At 31.5% G+C, this 23,050-nt stretch overlaps 1 protein-coding gene across 5 annotated transcripts; it reads left to right on the top strand.

The window, feature by feature from the left end:
• The first annotated feature begins 672 nt into the window (after positions 1-672).
• LOC143083215 (DNA damage-regulated autophagy modulator protein 1-like) lies at positions 673-22,836 on the top strand. Of its 5 annotated transcripts, none has more exons than XM_076259464.1 (10): positions 673-825; positions 10,374-10,497; positions 12,075-12,128; positions 13,402-13,469; positions 13,920-14,074; positions 14,504-14,672; positions 15,420-15,481; positions 15,941-16,114; positions 19,330-19,371; positions 20,304-22,836. In XM_076259464.1, exons 2-9 carry the CDS (start codon positions 10,406-10,408, stop codon positions 19,363-19,365), a joined length of 810 nt encoding a protein of 269 aa, XP_076115579.1. In that variant the 5' UTR covers positions 673-825; positions 10,374-10,405; the 3' UTR covers positions 19,366-19,371; positions 20,304-22,836. The 5 variants fall into 5 exon arrangements, with proteins under 5 accessions (XP_076115579.1, XP_076115583.1, XP_076115580.1 ...); XM_076259465.1 differs by lacking the exon at positions 673-825 and adding an exon at positions 1,070-1,218; XM_076259467.1 differs by lacking the exon at positions 673-825 and adding an exon at positions 4,710-4,731.
• The last annotated feature ends 214 nt before the right edge of the window (positions 22,837-23,050 follow it).

Genomic DNA, 23,050 nt, shown 5'->3' with positions numbered 1-23,050 from the left:
CGAGGTGCAATAACTCCTAAATTAGACGTTTGGTATTTCTGAATATGACATAGGAAAAAGACGTTTAGCTGCTGATCATTTATTTATACCCAGTGTTGCTCAAACTTGTTGAAGTTAAAAGTTTTAGTATTTTGTTTTAAATATACGCCAAAAGCAGTGATATTTTCTAAAAATTGTCATATATCCGATATAAAAAATAAAACGGACATATCAATCATGATAGCTCAATTTTGGGGAAATGATTAATAAATAGAAAAACTCCATTACATTTGTTTGATATTTAGTGGTACATGTAATTCTAAAGTAACTGAAACTAATAAAATTAATGTGTTGATTAAATAAATTACAATTTTCAGTTTAACACATTATACATTCAGTTTTTATTCACAAAATAAAAGTAAAAAAAGAACCAAAAGATATGCCAATTACTTCCAAAAGACATGTGCATAGGATACAGGTAAAATTATGTTTTCATTATATCATACATTCAGTTCTTATTTTTGAATATTACTATATATATATTTAGGAATTTAAAAAATCTTGATACGTATCTCCTATATGAATACTTGTATTAAAACCCTAAAATTTACAGGTGGGTCTATAATTTACAATCACACATTGATAACAGTGAAAATTAATATTTGTGCAGAATACAATGATTCATGGTTCTAATCGGCGAATTTGGTATGAATGAAGTTTTGATCCATTTATAAAACTTCCCACACTTGCTTTACTAATCAGGTCATTTTACCTGAGGACAATGCATACACAACAATTTTGACATAGATGTTACATTTCCACATGTTATTACGTTAAATCACACAGGTAAGAAATAACAGTATTTTTATATTTTTATTTACGTTTTTTATATATGAGAAAATATAGATGAACAGCGATAGATCGCCATTTCGCCAAGTCTGATCTCTTGTTCTAAAGTGCAAATCGATAAACATGATAAAATAAACAACGCGTATACAATGATTAACGAAATATTTGTTTATGGATGACCACGCACTGCATTCCTATGTTACGTACGCGTTACATTATAGCATTTTACAATTATTTCGTTATCTTGTTTATATTCCTCTTAGCGCCCCACGATTTATTATGATAATTACTTTGGATTATGGCAAATATTAATTTGTCTTCCGGTTTCAGTATTATGGAAAACAATATTGACTGAGGGAAGCATTTGTCCTTTATACTTTTTATTGATCTGTAAGTATTGGTATATGTATAAATTATCACATAGTACATAATGTGTGTATAGATACTTCTAAATCATGTTTGAAAATTTGTAGATATTTTTGGTGTATATAAATATATATTAGCATCATTATTTCTACTTTCTGTTTACTGGTAATACGACTTCTAAACTTATGTATACATGATGGATATAATTATATACTAGTACATGTATTTATACATTTATGTAAATTTACGTTCTTGAGCTTTTTTTTTATAGTCGCCGTCAGCTGAATTTCGTAGCGGTTATCGGTAAAAATAATCTAAACTATCAATCGCGTTCACTCGAGATATAGTTTTTCACATTCCATTCATAAATCGCATAAAGAAAAACCACTACTGACCTACCTTTTAAGTGATCACACTGTAATAATCCTGACCTTCACTTTTTCATAGACGATTTTGAATGGTGGAATCAGCCATTGTTTTTACCGGAAGTGTTTCCGTGGAGTTCAATTTCATAAAATTTGCATAAAGCGCGGGAAACCTTATCACATCAATGAAAGGAACATTTCAGGAATCTGCGTACAGTGACGAATGTCATATGTAAACAAATGATCCTCATAGAAACGAAGATGGCGGAATTACAATGGAAAATATTCTGGAAAATGTGAAGGTCAGGATTATTACAGTGTGATCACTTAAAGGTAGGTCAGTAGTGGTTTTTCTTTATGCGATTTATGAATGGAATATGAAAAACTATATCTTGAGTGAACGCGATTGATAGTTTAGATTATTTTTACCGATAACCGCTACGAATTTCAGCTGACGGCGACTATAATTTAAAAGAACCAGTACGAAGTAATTATACGGCTTATCGAGACACATATTTAAGGCGTAAAGCAGCAAGTGGAATGCCAAAATGTATTGTATCTTCCAGTGGCGGATCTAGAAATTTTCATACGAGGGGCCCACTGACTGCCTAAAAAGGGGGGGCCGATTCCTTCACGCTTTAGTGATTCCCTATATAACCAACCAATTTTTTTTCTGAAAAAGGGGGGACCGGGCCCCCTGCGCCCCACTAAATCCGCCTCTGCCTTCTAATTTGATGGTTTCTCTAATTATAAATACCAGGAATGAGGATCTGGAGGGGAAGGGGTACTTCAATTCTTAAACTCAATCCATAACATCATGAATTATTATAGATAACGTACATTAATTAAAGAGGATATTGTAGGTCATGGAGGATTTTTTTAAGGCACGGTGGTTTCCCTTTCGGTTTTTGTAGTTTTCTATAAATGAGAGCAAATTTACATTTCAGTAGTCCTTCTTTATAAAACTCATTAAGGAATTAAGGAATGTGCAAGAAAGTAGACGAACGACGCAAACACCTTTCGACATCTATTTTATTAAATACCAGAGAGCTTGAATGATTGACTTAAAAGATGCGTCATTCATTTTACACAAATCCTTAACATTATATTGCTTAATTATTCAGCGAAATACCCTTCAGTAAAAGATATTAAAATTTTCACATATTTTTATCGAATTTCACAGGTCAAAATACTGTCTTCAACAGTAAGACAAACCTTAGTGTCTATGTTCCAGACCATACGAGTATTTGGACCGTACGCGTACGGTCCGGACCGTATACGTATACTCGTACGGTCCGACCATACGCGTACGGTCGGACCGTATGAGTATACTCGTACGGTACAGCTGACCTTACATGTTTTGGTATCATATGGCTTAAATTAAAAAAAAAACAATAACCAAAAATTTGTAGCTTTAGTTCTCCAAGATGCTATTTTTACATCAGATTGGTAAGTGAATAAGCGTACAATTGAAATTAAATGTTTGTTTAATTCTATTTGAATCCCATTTTTGTACTCTCGCTCCAGTTGACACTAACTACCACAAGGAATATTATGTTTTTTATTAATTTACATTTACATGTTTGCGGTCCATTCATGTTCCTTAGCATATGCATTTTTTTTTTAAAGTTCACAAATATTATAAACCAATTGTCCTTGTACGTTTTGTTTACATCCGTTAACCTCAATTTCAATGAGCATACTGGCCTTTAATTATTTACTGACATGCTAATTACAGGAGATTAACAGATTAAACTAGCGTGACCTTTTTAAAAAGTTAGAATATTAAGTTTTCATTTCAATATCAATTGAACTTTTTATATTAATTTGAGATATAAGATTTTTTTATCTGTTATTTACATTTGTATCTGATAAATTTGACCATCTTCTTATTATTAGTTGGACCGTACGCGTACGGTCCGACCGTACGCGTACGGTCCGACCGTATGTGTATTTTGAAAAAGTACGCATACGGTCCAGACCGTACGCGTACGGTCCAAATACTCATACGGTCTGGAACATCTACACAATATGTCAATCTAGACGGTCTAGAAAAGATACGAAAGGTGCATGCCGATTGTCTCTAGAATTTTTTCACACTGAAAAAATATTTCAATCTTTACTAAAATTTACTACATCAAAAATTCTCGGTTATAATTTCAGAGAGTGTAAGCCGATTTTCATACCTGCGAACACGCAGTTTAAAAAAAGCTCCAAACTGCAATTTTGTAAAAACTTAATGTAATATAATCCCCAACAATGAACAAAGTGACATTCTTTAAAGTTATAAGAAACCTCAAATTAAAAAAAAATAATGCATGTGTTTTTTATAACTCAATGGATAGTTTACATTATAAAACTTATGTATATATACTTTTTTCTGAAGAAAATTCTTTAATTTATTCATATTTAGAAGAAGTTTACTTTATTTTAATTGCTTCCTTCCAGGAAGCAATTCCCCCGACATATTTTCCGTATGCAAAGTGACCTCAGTGTGACCCATCTCGTAAAACTCCGGTGATCGCAATACGCATGGATGTCTTTAAAATAAACTATTATCTGAATTTACATGTTAAACACGTGCTCAATTTCCATGCTTTTTTGTTGACTTTTTGTTAATTGTTGACAAACAGGTGACAATCGTTAAACTTCGGCTTCAAAACACGAACTTTAATTACCTGCCATATTTTCACAACAACACTGACCGATTGAAAAAAAAAATTGACGATTATACGAAATTAATGCGAAAAAAAAAAAAAATGAAAAATTCTTGAACAGGAGACTAAGTTTATGATGTTTGTATGCATTGGTTCAAGAATTGGAAGAACGTTATTTTTCACCGGTCACTCGTTTCTTATGACTTTAAAGGGACACAAGCTACGAGATATATAAAAAAATCTAAAGTTTGATTTTTTTCTGTTCAAGCAATAATGAAAGTGAAATAGTGAAATAACAATTCGCTTTTTGCAGCCAAAAAAGGTTCAATTTTGTCAAATTACGCTAAGAAACATTGATAATTAGTAATTCACTTGCAAGTGAATGAGTCGACCTCTTTAAATCCGTATTCATGTGAACTTCAATTTAATCCCTAGCTAGAGATTGACAACGCATGCATTGTACGTGTACTGGTTATTTAGAGAAAAAGAATGTCAACAATGAAAGTGAAACTACGGTAAATCATTTGATTACTAATTCGATGCACATAAAATCATTCTTATACGGTTAAAAACTATGAAAAACATCTATTTTTGATCTATAAAATCAAATCAAACAGACCTATAAAAATCCAAATGCACGTGTTGGTTTAATCTATTCATATCTTTATTTATGTTTACATCGCTTATATGGTCATCTGAGGTCAAATCGATAGTTAATTAGATTGCGTCCCGACTAAAATACACACGAAACGAACCTATATATTATCTACCCCATGTTCTTTAAACTGTTTATTTTAGACTTTTGATAGTTTGGATAAATGTTTTACATTGTTATAAATCAAACATGAGAATTTGAGTCAAATCGGTGACCATGACAGCTAGTGCCCCTTTAATAAAACCGAATTAGAGCTAATTATGTGTACATGTATGTAAGTTCATTGTACTAGGTTTCATCTCAGTCCGGTCTGTGACCCCTGAGTGAAACACCAAGGGTCTAGATGGGGTCATGTATTTCTGTATTCTTTAATATTCTGTCCTTTATTCTCTGATCGTGTTTTTTGCACACCATTTAGTTTGTTATGTTCATTTTTCTCTGTGCTTTGGAATTAAGGAGATATAATGTGATATGATTGTCATTGCGAAAAATATCCATAAAGACTAAAGGACAAAGATGTGAACAATTACAGGTCATCGTATGGCCTTCTGTAGGATTTAATAATGTCCCCCATGACAAAATGTCCACTGGACACATTTTCATAGTAAAAACTGTCCATGGACAATATTTACTTATTTAAATGTGTCCTGGACACAATTTCCTATGAAAATATGTCCTCAGGTATGAAAAAGTGTCCATGAACATAGACCTTACCCACTACCATAATATTGTCCAGGTGGACATTTTTTTATATGATTAAATGATATCCATTGCCTTGTTATTACTGGCCGCATTTTAACTTTTAATTGTGAATTTTAATTAATTGTTACATTGACATAGAGTTGTCTCATTGGCACTCATACCATCCTTATCTTCATATTTACAAAAATGTATAATTATATACTCAAACTCAAATAGTAACAGATGCTGTACAGTATTATTTTCCTTGAAGGACACAATTTAATGACATTTACTTCACAAACGTGTTCTGTAGATGTACCATATTTAATAACTATTGCTGTAAAATGCTGTCCACTTAGGAGACAATATTTCTTGGCAATGGACATTATTTATTTTGAATTGCCTTCTTCTCTGACATAATAAATATAGTAAAGTCCTTCAGATTTGATTTTATACTTCCTTCTTATTGTTATTCTTTCGTTGTTATTACCATTTGCTGGAAATTCTTAGAACTTAAATTTCTCTATATTTACTTCCATCCATTATTTGTTGGTTTACATTTGTATATCAATCAATTTCAAACCAATCCTTCATATTTTAATTAAAATTCAAGTATAATAAAACTTTTTAATGACCTTAGTATTACTTCCCTTGGAGGACACAATTTAATAGCAACTACCAAGAAAATTTGTCCTATGGGTGGACACTATTTTATATCTTTTGCAGTAAAATCTCTTTATTTGAGGGACACTATTCCATGGCAATGAACATTATTAAAAACCAAAATTCTATGAAAAACTGTCCTCATGGACACTTTTTCACAGGACACTATTATGTCTTACACTTCAACAATGAGCAAATCACATTTAATAAAGTAATATTTAGCTCTAGTGTTAAGCAGTAAGCAGCACAGTCGAATAACTAAAAAAATGTTCACTTAAAGTTCCCAGAATCATGTATACAGTCATGACAGTTGGCATGTGACAGTATAGTTTTAGGGAGTCTATGAGTTCTAAAAATTGGATCTTTGATAACTGTTTAAAGATGGCTAAATCAGCAGTGTTGAAAGATGTTGTCAAAGTTTAAGTACCCTTCTCTTTAAGGTTTACTGTTACAAAAACCCGACCAAAGAGCAGAAAACGGTCGGAGGCCACCAATGGTCTTCAACACAGCGCGAAAACCCCGCACCCAGAGGCGATCTTCAGCTGGCCCCTAAACAAAAATGTGTACACGTCATACTTAACTTTAAAACATATAAATGAATTAATAAACATACAAGACTATAACAAAGGTATAAGAATGAGGAATAAGTAACGAATAAGGAATACGTAACGAATAGGTAACAAATAAGAAATAGGAATAGGTAATCAACTTGACGACCCTAGTATAGTAACTATATCCCTTTTGAATAAGTCTATTGAAAGGTTTGGTTAGCTTTTTGAGGTGAATGCCGACATCGTTTGTGCTTTGTAAAGAATATTACCATAAAAGATTAGATTTGAAAACCTAAATGTATAAGATGTCTGCGTGTTGATTATATTTACGAATGATGTACCTGTACCGATGATGGTACCATAGTTAAGCCTAGATTATACAAAAAGGCTCCATAATATATATGTTTTGATTCATATTTTTGCTATCCCATTTCTTTTTATTTCAATTAGAATTCAAGAACAATTAATAGAAAACGTATTAGTACAGTTTTGTCTCTTGTACTTTTTACCTAAATCTACTACTATACATGATCAGTACAGTAATCGGCTGTTTATTTACAAGCCCTCTGGATGCTCTCATTAACATGATTAATCACTGTTTCGTCATTGATCGAGATGTGCAATACACATTTTTTTAAGCTTATGATTTTAGCAATAAGCATGATAAGTCAAAATTGAGCGTAGATGGTTATAGGATATTACTGCTTAGCCTTGTAGCAAACTGATGCATTTTCTGGCATTTTGGAATATTATATATAATCAAGGTGGATTAAGATTTGCCGATATGAAATCGGTAGGAAACCGTATGTTTTAATTATGCCATCGTTATTGACCTGACAACAGTTTTTACAATAAATCAAAATTCAGTGTAGATGGTTTAAGGGCCTTGTAGCAAAATACTGCATTTTCTAGCATTTTGAATCAATAAGAAACCGTATTTTTATTTCGAATTCCAAAATAAACGATCACAAAGAAAAACAAATTTAGAGGAAAATGTCAAACCTTATCTGACTATTAATGACTGATTTTTAACTGTTGTTTAATATCGAAAACCACAAGTGGATCATTTGACCTTATTTTATCTTGATCATATGACGAATAAGTATGTCGTCACTTTCTCTTTCGTCGTGTTGCAAGTTTGCTGACTCATTTTGCATATACCACAGATCTATTTTTGTTATCGGTCTGTTCATTACAGAACTGTTTAGCGTTAGACATAAATTATAGACACTTCCATGCATGTCTATGGTATAAGACCATCTGTTGACCCTAGATATCTTCTCTGGTTTATTATCTACACAAAAGGAATAAAAAGGAGGGCAAATCATTAAATATATAAACTAGCAGAAATTCCTCATCAGTGGGGGATCCAGAATTTTTTATAAAGGGGAGGCGCTCTGGTCATGCTTCAGTGATTTCTTATATGATCAACCATATTTTTCGCACTAAAAAGGGGGGCAGTCCACAATGGATCCGCCTATGTCCATTTAAATTGTTATACAATAAAAGTATCCAGATATATAGAACAAAGGGAAGCAGTGGTGGAAAAGTTGATCTTAGAAAAGCTCTTTAATAAATTTTAGAATTGCAAGGTTACATTACACTTATAATATGAAAATAAGACGATGTAGTATCATTTGTTTGTTAATGAGAAAATTCTCTACAAGAGACAAAATGACACAGAAATAACAACTATCATGGGTCACAATACGGCTTTCAACAATGAGCAAAACCCATTTCGCATAAATAGTCAGCTGTAAAAATACCCCAAAACGACAAATGTAAAGAAATTAAAACAACGAAAAAGTCATACTGCCTTGTTGGCCGCTTGGTATGAGCTAGGCGGTGGAAACATTGCAAGATCACATGCACAGAATCAGGGTTAAATTCTATGCGGTGTTACTGTGCATATTTATTAAAATCATGATGTTAGGTGTTGCGACGGAACACGTCTGTCGTTATGTTGTCGCACGATTGGAGAGAATGTTAACAGATCTAGTATACAATCTTGACATATACATGTAACATGTATATTGCAGCATGCTATTCATGAATGTACAAAATAACATCATCTGTCAAATTGACTTGTTGTAGTTAAGAGTTCGATTTGGCATCTATTCATTGTATGAAATAAACATATTTAACACCTTGCAATTTATTCCAAGAGGCGCCATATGGAAATTTTTGTAAGACATAAAAGTGTCCTGTGAAAAAGTGTCCATGAGGACAGTTTTTCATAGAATTTTGGTATTAATAATGTCCATTGCCAGGGAATAGTGTCCCTCAAATAGACAGATTTTACTGCAAAAGATAAAAAAATAGTGTCCACCCGCAGGACAAATTTTCATAATAGTTGCTATTAAATTGTGTCCTCCAAAGGAGTAATACTAAGGTCATTAAAAAGTTTTATTATACTTGAATTTTAATTAAAATATGAAGGATTGATGCGAAATTGATTGATATACATTTATGTAAACCAACAAATAATGGATGGAAATTTAAGTTCTAAGAAATTTCCAGCAAATGGTAATGACAATGAAAGAATAACAATAAGAAGGAAGTGTAAAATTAAATCTGAAGGACTTTACTATATTTATTATGTCAGAGAAGAAGGCAATTCAAAATACATAATGTCCATTGCCATGAAATATTGTCTCCTAAGTGGACAGCATTTTACAGCAACAGTTATGAAATATGGTCCATCTACAGAACACATTTTTGTAGTAAATGTCATTAAATTGTGTCCTTCAAGGAAAATAATACTGTACAGTATCTGTTACTATTTGAGTTTGAGTATATTATACATTTTTGTAAATATGAAGATAAGGATGGTATGAGTGCTAATGAGACAACTCTATGTCAATGTAACAATTAATTAAAATTCGCAATTAAAAGTTAAAATGCGGCCAGTAATAACAAGGCAATGGATATCATTTAATTATATAAAAAAATGCCCTGGCCATGCTGGCGGACACAATGTCCTGTGAAAAAATGTCCCCCTGGACAATATTATGGTAGTGGATAATGTCCATGTTCATGGACACTTTTTCATACCTGAGGACATATTTTCATAGGAAATTGTGTCCAGGACACATTTAATAAGTTAATAAAATGTTGTCCATGGACAGTTTTTTTTTGCTAAATTGAAAATGTGTCCATTGGACATCATGGGGGACATTATTAAATCCTACATTTCCCCCTGATCTTTCTCCATCACAATACATTCAGATATTTAAACGAGTTACACTAGTTCTAAACTACACATTTTTATTGATTTGAAAGTCCACTTAACCCACAAATTGTTTATTTCCTTGAAAGAAGTAAAGCAAAACACTTGCGTTAATAACCCATTGAACGTTCATGTCAGTTCATTTCCGTTAAGACAGAATATTTATTACGTAAAATAATTTGTATGCATTATTTTGATTAGTTTCACTTCTGCGTTTATTCAGGTGCATTTTTTATATATATATTTCAGTGTTCCAAAGACGATAAGTTTTACTTTTCAGTTTATTCAGGTGCAGTATTATGTATATTACAGTGTTCCAAGACGATATATAAGTTTTACTTCTGAGTTTATTCAGGTGCAGTATTTTATATTTTTCAGTGTTTTAAAGACGATAAATTTTAGTTCTAAATATGTTTTTCGCTGCGAGTTGGTGTTTGGGAAGATGGATCTGGATTTTACCTATAGTAACAAATGTGTGGATTTGGTTATCATTCGCAACTACGTAAGTATATTAAACTACATTTGTATATACAAAGGGGAGGGGGGAATAACATACAATTTTGGGTACTGGGGTGCAGCTTGGTTAAAAAAACCCATCCCATTCAATCTGTAGATTCATAAAATATTAAATTAATGCGAGGTTTTTATTATTGCGATAAATGCGAAAGAGTTGTAAACGCAATAATTTTAACACTCATTTTGAAATATTTTATATGAATTAAATAAGATTTTTCACAAAATCACACGTTAAAATTAAAATCACATTCAAGTTTAAAATGACAAAATCGCAATAATAAATGCACGCAATAATTTCTGAATTTACAGTATCGAAGATTTGTCCACCAATACATGTATCTCAGTGATGTTCTAGGCCAAAATATTTTAAAATCCAACGTGTATTAACAGATTGAAGAGCTATAACCCAAAAAGGACAAAAAAAGTATAACCAAAGCCGGGCAAGCAATCAGAGCTTTGCCTGAGGGAGATAATTCCTTAATTATAACCCATTTAAATATTTTCCGTTATAAAATCTTAGACACCTTTTTTTTCAAATAAATTAAAAAGTGATTATTTAAGTCGTGTCAATAAAAATCTCAACAGACGAAGAAAGGACCATCATATATATATATATATAAACATCAGTTGTACGTAAAGAGTGGTGCATTGTATAAACAGACACCATACTATATTTGAAATTGAAAATGTATGACCCATTGCTTTATACAATGTACCTCTGAATTTTCGCCCATGGATATTTTCGACATCGTCTGCGTGTACTTTCATATGAGAGACATACCCTCTTTTTCGGTAGAAAATGCATGACAATGTAGCTGAACTCATTCTCATTTTAAATACATACATGTACGACCGCTATAAATAATAAAATATGATATAACCATGTGGAAAATGTTTTTAATTTATTTTTTTATTATATATATGAAGATAGGTTGGTAACGAGATAAGTAAAGGAAATTAAAAATTAACTCTATATAGTTTCAAAAAGAAAACACAATACAAGTAAATATTTTAGTGTTGAACATTTCATGCAGGAAGACGGATGCAGTTGTTTTACTACAAAAAGTCGGAAAGTCCCCCTTTAAACTATGAGAGTTATTATAACGTATAAATAAACAAATATATATGACGCAGAAAATTGTAAAGTTTGATTTTCAATTATTGTCTTTTTTAAATCATAAAGCAGTAGTAGATACTTGATTTTGTTTTAATTTCTATATTTATCGTTATTACTTCAATATATACCATGAAATATTTTGTCAAGTTTACATGTGATTCATAGAACATCCACGAATGATTATAGTTTTATGATCTAATACGTATACTAGATGCAGACGTAATTGTAATTAATTTTAATTTATTGTTTCCGTTTTATTTTAAGTATGTCTATACTTATAAAGACGGATCTATTGTTATCAGGTTATAAACGCCTCATAAAACTTTTATATCATTTCAAATTTCCTTATGCTCTTCGAAAATATTGAAAAAACTTAAATTACTATTTATCAATAATTTCTATTTGCCATTTGAATATATATAGTCAATATTTTTTCTCTCTCACAGATATGGGCTAGCTGTTGCACAGAATCACACATTTCCAGATTTTCCATATATTAGGTATGAATAAGACACGACTCTAGTTAGTAGTCAGCACTTCTGTGTTGGTATGAATTATCATTGATATGGGCATAATGAATATTTGCTGTTTGTAAAACTTTGAATTTTTCGAAATTCTAAAGATTTTCTAACACGCTAATAGATTGCTTTCGTATTATTTTGAAAAAAAACCAATGTGGAATTTAGGGTCCTCTATGCTGTTTACATTCACTTCTTTTAACTTGCTCCATTCGAGCGTCAATAAGGCGTCTTTTGCATACTCGTCTGGTGTACACAATTTTTAAGCCTGGTATCTATGATGAGTTTATCCATTGGTCACTGGTAAGGATGAATTTTGTTCCGAAATATTATGTTATTTTACTTCTCCTGCAGATTATAACGCTAACGGTGAGTGAGGTAAAAACTTATTGTCACTCTTGGTCTTCTTCCGACCCGCAATAAACATCTTGGTTGTGCGGATTGTAAAAATTCGCAGCCACAACCGATCAGAATGTGGACGGTCCAGGGTCGGATCCAGCCATTTTGAAAAGGGGGTTCCCAACACAGGATAAAGGGAGGGTTCGTATGTGGGCTGTTGCAATGCATCATTGTTATTATCCAATATACCCTTATGTTCCAGTGATAATAAAAATTTCTCCGACCTTTATCCCTGACGACCTCTATTTCATGATGATCTTTAAATTTATTGTTAATTTTTGTCGTCTTGAATATTCATGAAATATTTGCAACTAGACGTAAAGCAACAAACAAGCAATCAATTACACTAATTAAGTAATATACCAGACACAAATAATCAAAACATGAACATACATACACTGATTTTTTTCTACTGAATCGGTAATCACCCGTTAAGGTGGTACCTAACACTACAGGGAGATAACCTTGTAAAATCAGCTGAACACTACGTTACGTTGTTAAGAGAATATTAAGCTTCTCAATGATCAAAATTAGTGTTTGTCAAACTGCTATATAACCAGTGTAATTTTTCTGATAAAATGGTTGGTTCAAATTTTTTGAAATTTTTATATTTTTGTCAAAGGGCCAAAGTAAATACTTTGTCAAAATTTTATGAAAATTAAACGAGCCAAATTGATTTTAATGAAAGTGTTAGGTACCACCTTAATAAGACTTATAATTTGAAGAATATTAATTACATATCATAAATATGATGCAGAATATGAGGCATTTACAATCATTTACAAAGAATGCAATGAATGCCCTCATCCTTTTCAAAATTCATGTGTATAAACAATCTTTTTATTTTGTGTTTTAGTTATACTGGTATAGAAGAACCAGAGAGTGGTATATTTACGTTCTGTGTTGCTGTGTCAGCTATTATGTGTAAGTTTGTAAAATCGATTTTGAAGTGGAATTTTAAATTGAATCAAACAGTTAACTACTAGTAGTAATAATTTTGATTGAAAGTTATATATTAAATTTCGGCATTTGTTTTAGTTTACTTGACCTACGCTTCAATTCCTTATAGAACCTAATAACTTTAACGAACGATGTTTATAACGTTTCATAGATTCTTAAACAACCAGGGAAAACACATTTGGTGTTGTATATAACTCAACTTACTTTTGACCACGTTGTAATAACATAACCTGTATAACTGATATGAACCAGTGTGCATAACAATCACTATGTTGTGTCATGTGTGCTGTTTTTTTGTTTGTCTTTTTCATTTTTAGCCATGGCGTTGCCAGTTTGTTTTAGATTTATGAGTTTGACTGTCCCTTTGGTATCTTTCGTCCCTCTTTTATCTTCAGTTCGAATTCTAATTTTCAGTGGCAGCAAATGCTGAAATGAGATTCCTGTTTATTAGAGAAAAAATGACAAGAAACCGAGCAAGTTTTACTAAACACTGGCAGAGAGCAAATACTGCTGGACTTGTTCTAGCTTTATTGTCATCGTTAGGTCTGTTATTGGTAGCATGCTTTCAGGTAAGCGCTTACTACTGTTTCGATTAAATAAATATGCTAAGGTGTATACATAAACAACACCTTATGTGATATGGAATCTGTGATGGGTTGATATATAAACTTTTTCATTAAAGCCAATTCAGAAATATTCGAAAAAATGACTTATAAGGAAAAAGTATTTCAGGCAATATAATATACATTTAGTTATTGTTCTGAATTACATTTTGTGCTTGTTCTTTATAAGATGTGGAAACTTGTAGAATTTATGTTATTTCTCAAATCCTCAAAACAGTTGTAACAGGTTCTCAAACTAGTAATTTAGAGTGGCTTGAGAAACAGCTGAATTCACAAAGTGAAACCCTAAAAACATGATTTTTTAGAATATAATTCTTTAATAAATGTGCAATTGCTAAACAAGTTTTAAGGTGATGTATTTTTGTTATTTTGCAGGTGGATACCATGAAGCCACCTCATTATACAGGTGCCTTCCTTTGTTTTACACTGGCAGTGGCATACCTTTGGTTGCAGACAGCTATCACATTTAAGCTACAGAGAGCTAGATGGGAGTTTGTGTGGCAAATTATTAATTCCATTGCCACGTGTATTATTTTTTTGCTGTGTATCCTTAATATTTATGGTTCTAGATTAAACTCTAGATTAATTTAAAAACACAAATTTAATATTTGAAATCCGGAAATTTGATTTGATTTTTGATTTTTGGTGTTTTAACGCCACTTTTAAGCACTGCATTTAGGCTATCTCGTGGCGGCAAGTTTTTATTGGTGGAGGAAGCCGGAGTGCCCGGAGAAAACCGCCAACCTTCGATAGGAAAACTGACATTCTTGTCAATGAATATTGCACTCACACGAGCGGGGTTCGAACTCACAACCCCAGTCTTGTCTGGCTAGTGATTACAGTAGTAACTACTTAGACCACTCGGCCATCCCCTCGGGAATTTGAAGAGGTTAACAGAACGATCGCAAAGTCACATTTGTTGAGAAAATACTAGATTACTCTCAACAATTTCAAAATGGTTAATATAAAAAAAAAAAAACATGATACATCGTAAGGTTCGTAAATTCTCCTTATTCCAAATTTAATAGTTTTATCATGTATTGTGTGTGTGTGTGTTGATGTTGTATGTGTTCCTTCACGATGTATGCTTAAAATGTTTCACTTAAAATCAATGCCTTTTCGACTACTTAAAAATAATGATTGTCCGACCGCACGATTCTGAAAACCAAGACATACTATATAAAAATATTGTTTTATATGCTTGCAGACATGTATACATGTCCGTTCCTAAATCATTAAGCTGTTGTCACTGCTCACCACTAATCGATAATGACCTTAACTTTCAATTCAGTTTCTTTTTCAAAAACATATTATAAAATGCAGCGGAAGGCACATCCGGAGTACACAAAATGGGTACGTATTACACGTTATTGTTCTAATATTTCTGAAAATATGTTGAAAACTTCTTTCTATGTTTAAGCAGATTTTACTCTGTAAACTCTAAATGATCTAATAAATGAAGAGATATATTTTTTAGGTTAGTTAACAAACTGAAGGCAGACTATTATTTCCCTTTTCTCTGGGTATATTTCAATGTACAAATGTCACGAGAAATTAAAGATAGAGAACACCACCTCAATCGATAAGTATGATTTGCATTTGATGTGTTGGTGTTTAATTTCATTGGGATTGTTCCTGAATCAAGTTATTGTATTTTACATTGTAAGTGGTTACAAATGTTACATTGTGATACCCAACAATCAATATTTAGTATTGCGTTTAAGTTACATGCGTTTAAGCTACATGCGCTTTAATAGTCAAATAAACTTGGTTTGTGAGACTCTAGATATAACGTCTTTCAATTATTTCCAGGACAAATTAAGAGGCGTATTCTTGTTATCAACAGTAACCGAATGGCTCCTAGCCCTGTCAATCATGGCCTTTGTCATAACCTTTGTGAGCTGTTTTAGAGAACTACGTGTAATAACAATAGACGTCCAGTTAAAAGAAGACCATAACAGATACAGAGATCAGGAAAATGGACAGGTAATTCTCACAAAATTCATTATGTGATTGTTTTGTTATCGTCATTCAATGTTTCATATAGTCTCAGAAATGTTTAAAACGTGTATAATGCATTTAATTCATTTTTACTACAGGTTCATTCATAAGACCAGTACTTAATATTGGTATCAAGTAAAATCACAAAAATACTGAACTCCGAAGAAAATTCAAAAAGGAAAGTCCCTAATCAAATAGGGATACATGTTTACAACGGATATAAGAAGATTTGGTATGAGTGCCGATGAGACAGCTCCCCATCCAAATAACAATTTATAAAAGTAAATCATTATAGGTCAATGTACGACCTTTAACTAACGCGGAGCCTTGGCTCACACCGAACAACAAACTATAAAGGGCCCCAAAAATTACTAGTGTAAAACCATTCAAATGGGAAAACTAACGGTCTAATCTATATATAAAAAAAAACGAGAAACGAGAAACACGTATAATAGTTATCAAAAGTACCAAGATTATAATTTAGTACGCCAGACGCGTGTTTCGTCTACATAAGACTCATCAGTGACGCTCATATCAAAATATTTATAAAGCCAAACAAGTACAAAGTTGAGGAGCATTGAGGATCCAAAATTCCAAAAAGTTGTTCCAAATACGGCTAAGGTAATCTACCTGGGGTTAGAAAATCCTTAGTTTTTCGTACAATTCAAAGTTTTATAAACAGGAAAATTATAAAAATGACCACATTATTGATATTCATGTCAACACCGAAGTGTTGACTACTGGGCTGGTGATACCCTCGGGGAAGAAACGTCCACCAGCAGTGGCATCGACCCAGTGGTGTAAATAGTTATCAAAAGTACCAGGATTATAATTTAGTACGCCAGACGCGCGTTTCGTCTACATAATACTCATCAGTGACGCTCATATCAAAACATTTATAAAGCCAAATAAGTACAAAGTTGAAGAGAATTGAGGATCCATAATTCCAAAAAGTTGGTCCAAATACGTATAAATTACATTAACAAACGACAACTACTGTACATCAGATTTCTGACTTAGGACAGGTGCAAACATTTGCAGCGGGATTAAACGTTTTGATGGTACATACCAAACCTTCTTCCTTTTATGAAACAATAGTATAACACCACAACATAGAAAACCACACGATTAAATATCAATTGGATACTTTACTAAATAAAAAAAACGTAAATTAACACACTATGAACAAATAAATTTGATCTGCGATACCTGAATGCAAATACAACCATGTTTTTGATTGCATACCATAAATTCGAAATTAACATTAGAGGCATCGTTAAGATATAGCATATGGGAATGAAGTCATTACAACAACAAAAAAGTGGTATATGGTCATTAATGAGACAAAGGGATGATGCTGTAAGTAAAGGCAACAGTAGTATACCGCTGTTCGAAATTCATAAATCGACTGAAAAAAACAAATCCAGGTTATAAATTAATACTGAGGGAAACTCATCAAATATAAGAGGAAAATTACGACACAACAGAAACACAACATTGAAATGTAACACACACAGAAACAACTAACTATAATATCACAAGCCATTTTCCTGACTTGGTACAGGACATTTTGTAAACAAGTATTTTAACTTGAGTTGGGTTGTTGGTTTATAAATTGAATAGAACAACATACAATAATCATATTACATTTTATTTTAGAGAAAAGTGAAATAACAAAAAAAACGAGCTCTGAGGAAAATTCAAAACGGAAAGTCTCTAATCAAATGTCAAAATCAAAAGCTCAAACACATAAAAAGAAATGAATGACAACTTTCATATTCCTCACTTTGTATAGGCATTTACTTATATGTAGAATATGTTGGGTTAAACCTGGTTTTATAGATAGCATAACTGGATGAAACCTGGTTTTATAGATAGCTTAACTGTATTAAACCTGGTTTTATAGATAGCTAAACCGCTCACTTGTATGACAGTACCAGGCAACTCCATAATATTGAAAAACGATGTGTGTTAACAAAACAAACGAACATGATAAGTAAAATGTCCAAAAAAGAGATACATCAGTCAACATTGTGTTATAATCTTTATCACTATAAAAATACGCCAGAAACCTATATATGATTTAAAGAAACATAGAGAGAAAAAAGTACAATCACACAAATACTGAACTCCGAGGACAATCAATATGGAAATTATAGTTAAGGACCAAAATAGAGATTCTCTTTTGTTTTCTTCGCTTTCTGGTTCAAGTATCTGACAAATGTAATGAATTTTCGGTCGGAGTATTTGTGCGATTTCCTTTCATTAATGTTGACTTTGTTTGTATGTTTTGATGTTTGTTTCATTGTGATTTCAAACGATCCCACGAAAAATACAGAGTTATACAAATATATACCTACATAAGATAATATTTGTTTTCTATTAGAGTTTGAATACATTGGCACAACATGTGCACTTCATGCTGAAAGATAATAAATTGACAGCAAAGTATTGCTTTTGTTAGAAATCCTACTGAAAATAGTACTTTTTCATGATATATATTGTATGACATTTTTGACTGCATTCGTTGTTTTTTTTTTACCAAAAAGTCGTTTTAACAAGCATGAAATACATCGGGTAATAATCTGGTTAGAAAATATAAATTCATAAATATAGTTGCATGGATGGTTAGTTTTAGTAATGTTGTAGATTCTGCATAACAAAGTTAATTTCCTTAATCCTTTTCAAAACGATTATAGGAACTGCATTACTTATCTTTTTAGATTTAATGATGTTCTGCATTTTTGCGCAACAAAATTTTTCATTTGCATTTTTTTTGCGCATTGCTATCAGTTTATATGTTCTAAATTGACATCGAAAATATTAACTGAAATATTCAAATTCCTCAATTCTTTGCATGATTGGGCAACACGACAAATTGTTTCCCTTATAACAATTTAAAACTAAGATAAGAACTGCATTTTTTTTTGTTAACTTGTATACATTTGCTGATCAAACTTTCCTAGACTGGTGTTTTGTATTGTAACAGTTAAAGTTAAATACTTCTCAAAATAGTACGTCGAATATGTTTATACTCTGGTGCAAATTAACTACAGATAATTTCATCTAACTTCTTACTAAATGCATTTGTTAATTTATGTTTATTCATCCTCTACCATGTCTACTAAATAATTAACATTACTTTGTATGAAGGTACAATGCATGTTAGTTGTTTAGATGCATCATTCGTGTAATTTCAGCTACAAGAAGCATTAACGGACCCTTCGACCGCTTAGCATGAGGTAAAATGTTTTATTAGATCTGCATGTACGCTTACTTTTACTTTCATTATTTGATCGCATTACTTTCTGATTGTCAATAACCTTTCTGTGATTGTAACATAAACACTACGCGCATCATCAATGTGTCTCATACTAGTAATTCCATTTATGTAGACTTTTAATGGAAATATATATAATGCACGAGTGATGATATGTGCATGAATATAGAATACATAACTAACGCAGTTTACATTCAGTACAGTTGCCTTTAATTGTTCACTTCCAGTTTATTTAAACTTTGGTTGATAGTTACCTCAATTGCAACCACACTTCATCTCCTTATTGTTATATTATGCCCATATATTTTATCGGAATGAATGGCATGTTGCTTATAAGTAATTATAATTGTAAAGTATTATATATTAAAATTAAGCAAAACAAACAGAATACTAATAAACACCATATGTTGTTTTTATGTGTCCTTGAACGCTGATCATTGACCAGAATAGTATAACCACAGACGAGTCTTGAAACGTTTCCAAAAAAATAAATTGCAAACAGCAACTAATACCTAGTAAGAAAATCAACATAATATAAAACAAGACTATAACAAAGTTTAACACTGGATATACTTTACATTTAAAATTAATCAAAATGTCAAGCCCATTTAACAATTTCTTACTGAGACAATTTTTAAAGCACATGGCCGTTTCCACAATTTTATTGGTCATGTATAACATGCAAGGAAGAAGATGTGTTTTAACCATGACAATCTGTGACTCATATATTACATTACAAATTGAAAATAACTTTATTAATTATGTGTGTTCCAGGTGTTTTTCTGATTTAATTTTCAACATGAATGCTCAATCCCAAACATTTTATTTCACAAATAGGATGGTAAAAGTAATCTATGTACTTGTTATTAATGATATCATATTGTTTCCTTTCAGGTTGTATGATTGAATTCAGTAATTAGTAATCATGACAAAAGAAGTATGATTCGGATGATTACCAAGACTATAAGACTATTTGCAAAAGTGTTTTTGTGATCGAGTGAGTGATATGTTTCACATAGTCAGAAATTGACACATGGTTTGCTAGCAATGTATATTAAGCCTTAAATGCAATTGTTTTTTAATTTATTTTACAACAGAACATTTTAGTTATTAGTCTTTTTGTGACGTGTATTTTTTTCCAACTTTTGAAATATTTTTGTATGTTATATTTTTTAATTAAATTAACCATGCGGTGTGTTTATATTTTTATATGTTAACTATATATACAATGTAATTTTCATAATGTCTTTGTATGGTGCCAGTTATAAATTTTTGGTATGGTATATTGCAAAACAATTGATTAGTAACTATACATGGTTAAATGGATTCGAAGAAACATGTTTTCTGCCCAAAACCTTTTTGATAATTTAACTTAGGTCCAACGTACATTGCATTTACACTTTTACCTGGAGTAAGATTATTATTTTTAACAGTGTTTCCATATAGAAATGTTATTTGATATATTTTATAAGGGTTATTTGAGTAATACTGTTAGTTTGGTATACGAGTTGATGTTACAGTTGTCAACATGTATATCAAATGTTCAAAAACACTCAACGTAACACCTATTATTTCCATTACTATATAGGGGCTCTAAATACGCAGGTGCCATTAGAAATGGGACATCGATGGTTAACCTAAGTGACTTTTAGTATTCAACTCGATCAATTCGTTATAGAGAGATTAGATACCAAACGACTGATCTTTAAATGTAGTGCATCCATAACATTAGGTTTTGCTGTATACTAGTAGTTGGTCTTTTATATATTGATAGTTTTAGTTTAAGAATGTATGTGCTTTATATTCAAGTAACTTACCATGTCAGCATTTTCAAACTAGTTGCATTTACTAGACCTTCAATAACATACTGTGTTCTTGTCTCATATGTGTGCTAGTGAGATAAAAATAGTCAAATTCCAATACAGTCATTCTATATTTATAAAAATAAAATGATATAATAACTTTTTGAATAATTCACCTTTGAATCTCTTTTTGGACATATTATTTTATATCTCACATGAACAGCTGTTTATCACGGGTATTGTATACAACATATAAAATATAATCTTCAGATTTTTATTTCAAAACGTTTTATACGATTTTTTTGTCATTGCTGTTCATATAATTAACCAATTATTCATAAACATATTATATATAAAGCTATTACATTTTTATGTCATAATAGATATCCTTGATTACCAAAGTTTGTAATTAAGGATAATCGCTGCTCTTGTGTTTTTACATTTGTACTTTTTAATCGGAATCCTCTGGATTTATACATGAACATGTAGCTATATTGTTTTATCCGTGTAGTGACATTGTTTTATCCAAGTAGTGCCATTAAAACGTTTGCCTGCTCTCAGCTTCCTTTCTCTTTCATAATTTTGATACATTACGTTTCACAGCATATTTCTTCAAATCTTCTAAGATCCTTGTTAATTTTTCTTATTTTTATAGAAAAAAGGTACCAATGATAAATGTAGATATTAATATCCCAGCAAATTTTCAGTTGCTTATGCGCCCGTCTGGTGCAGATACAAAATCTCAATCCTGTTATCTATGTTGGGTTTATTTATGTATCAAAAACAAGGATAAAGACCTTTGTTTGTTCCTGTATTTTCATCTCTGTTAAAAAGTGCTATTGTTATTATCGAGCTGGTTAATATATTATTTACGCATGCGAAAAAAATATACCGAATCTGTGGCAAGTATTTCTTAATAATTTTGAATCTTCGTTTAAAAAAATGCATTCAAATATAGAAACAATACAAACGATGTTTCATTATTATGAACATATACAATTGGCATATAACTTTCATCATTTCATATGTACATCGTATGGCTTTACAGTGAATGGCCACGAAGAAAAACATTAAAGTTATGAAACCACAATAAAATGGAAGTTTTTTTTATGTTTGCATTTATATTGCAGTGTAATATCGATTACACTTTTGACCCATTGGAAAATTTACTTTGGACACGTCCGTCGAAATGCTAGGGCTTAAACTATTAGACTCTACTTACTTTCATATTTAGAGCACGCCACAAGACTAGTCCTTATTCACCCGAACGTGTTTATCTTTAGCTTTAACTACTATCTAGCATCAACAATCGGTAAAGAATAAAAGAATGACTGAACGAATTATTTGCCTAAATATGCAAAAGGGATGAAAAACAATTTAGTTAAAATGACTTATAAAGTCTTCTCCCATATCAGTACTTTTCCAGGTTATAAATAAAAATTTGTGTGCGCAATGATTTGATTATTTTAAGAAAGGTTATATTTTGGTTCATAAAATACTTTGTGAATGAAATTGTGAAGATTGTAAAATGTGATATTTAAAACATGTAATTGTTGATACATGTGGTTTCTAGGTTTACATGATTTAATTGTTTGTATATTAAATTTGTGTACAAATTCTCACAAGCTACTTGTATACCTCATTTATGTTAGCGGGCTGTATGAGGGGTATATAGATATTGGGAGATGTGCTGCAATTCCAATGAGACAACTCTCAATCCAATTAACAATTAATAAAAGTAATCCATTATAGGTCAATGTTCGGTCTTCAACACGGAGCCTAGGCTCACACCGAACAGCAAGTATAAAGGGCCTAACAAAGTACTAGTGTAAAATCATT

Source organism: Mytilus galloprovincialis, chromosome 7, assembly GCF_965363235.1.
Source record: "Mytilus galloprovincialis chromosome 7, xbMytGall1.hap1.1, whole genome shotgun sequence".
NCBI lineage: Eukaryota > Metazoa > Mollusca > Bivalvia > Mytilida > Mytilidae > Mytilus > Mytilus galloprovincialis.
Note: the sequence above shows the minus strand (reverse complement) of the source record. Positions and strands in the feature narration are given on the sequence as shown.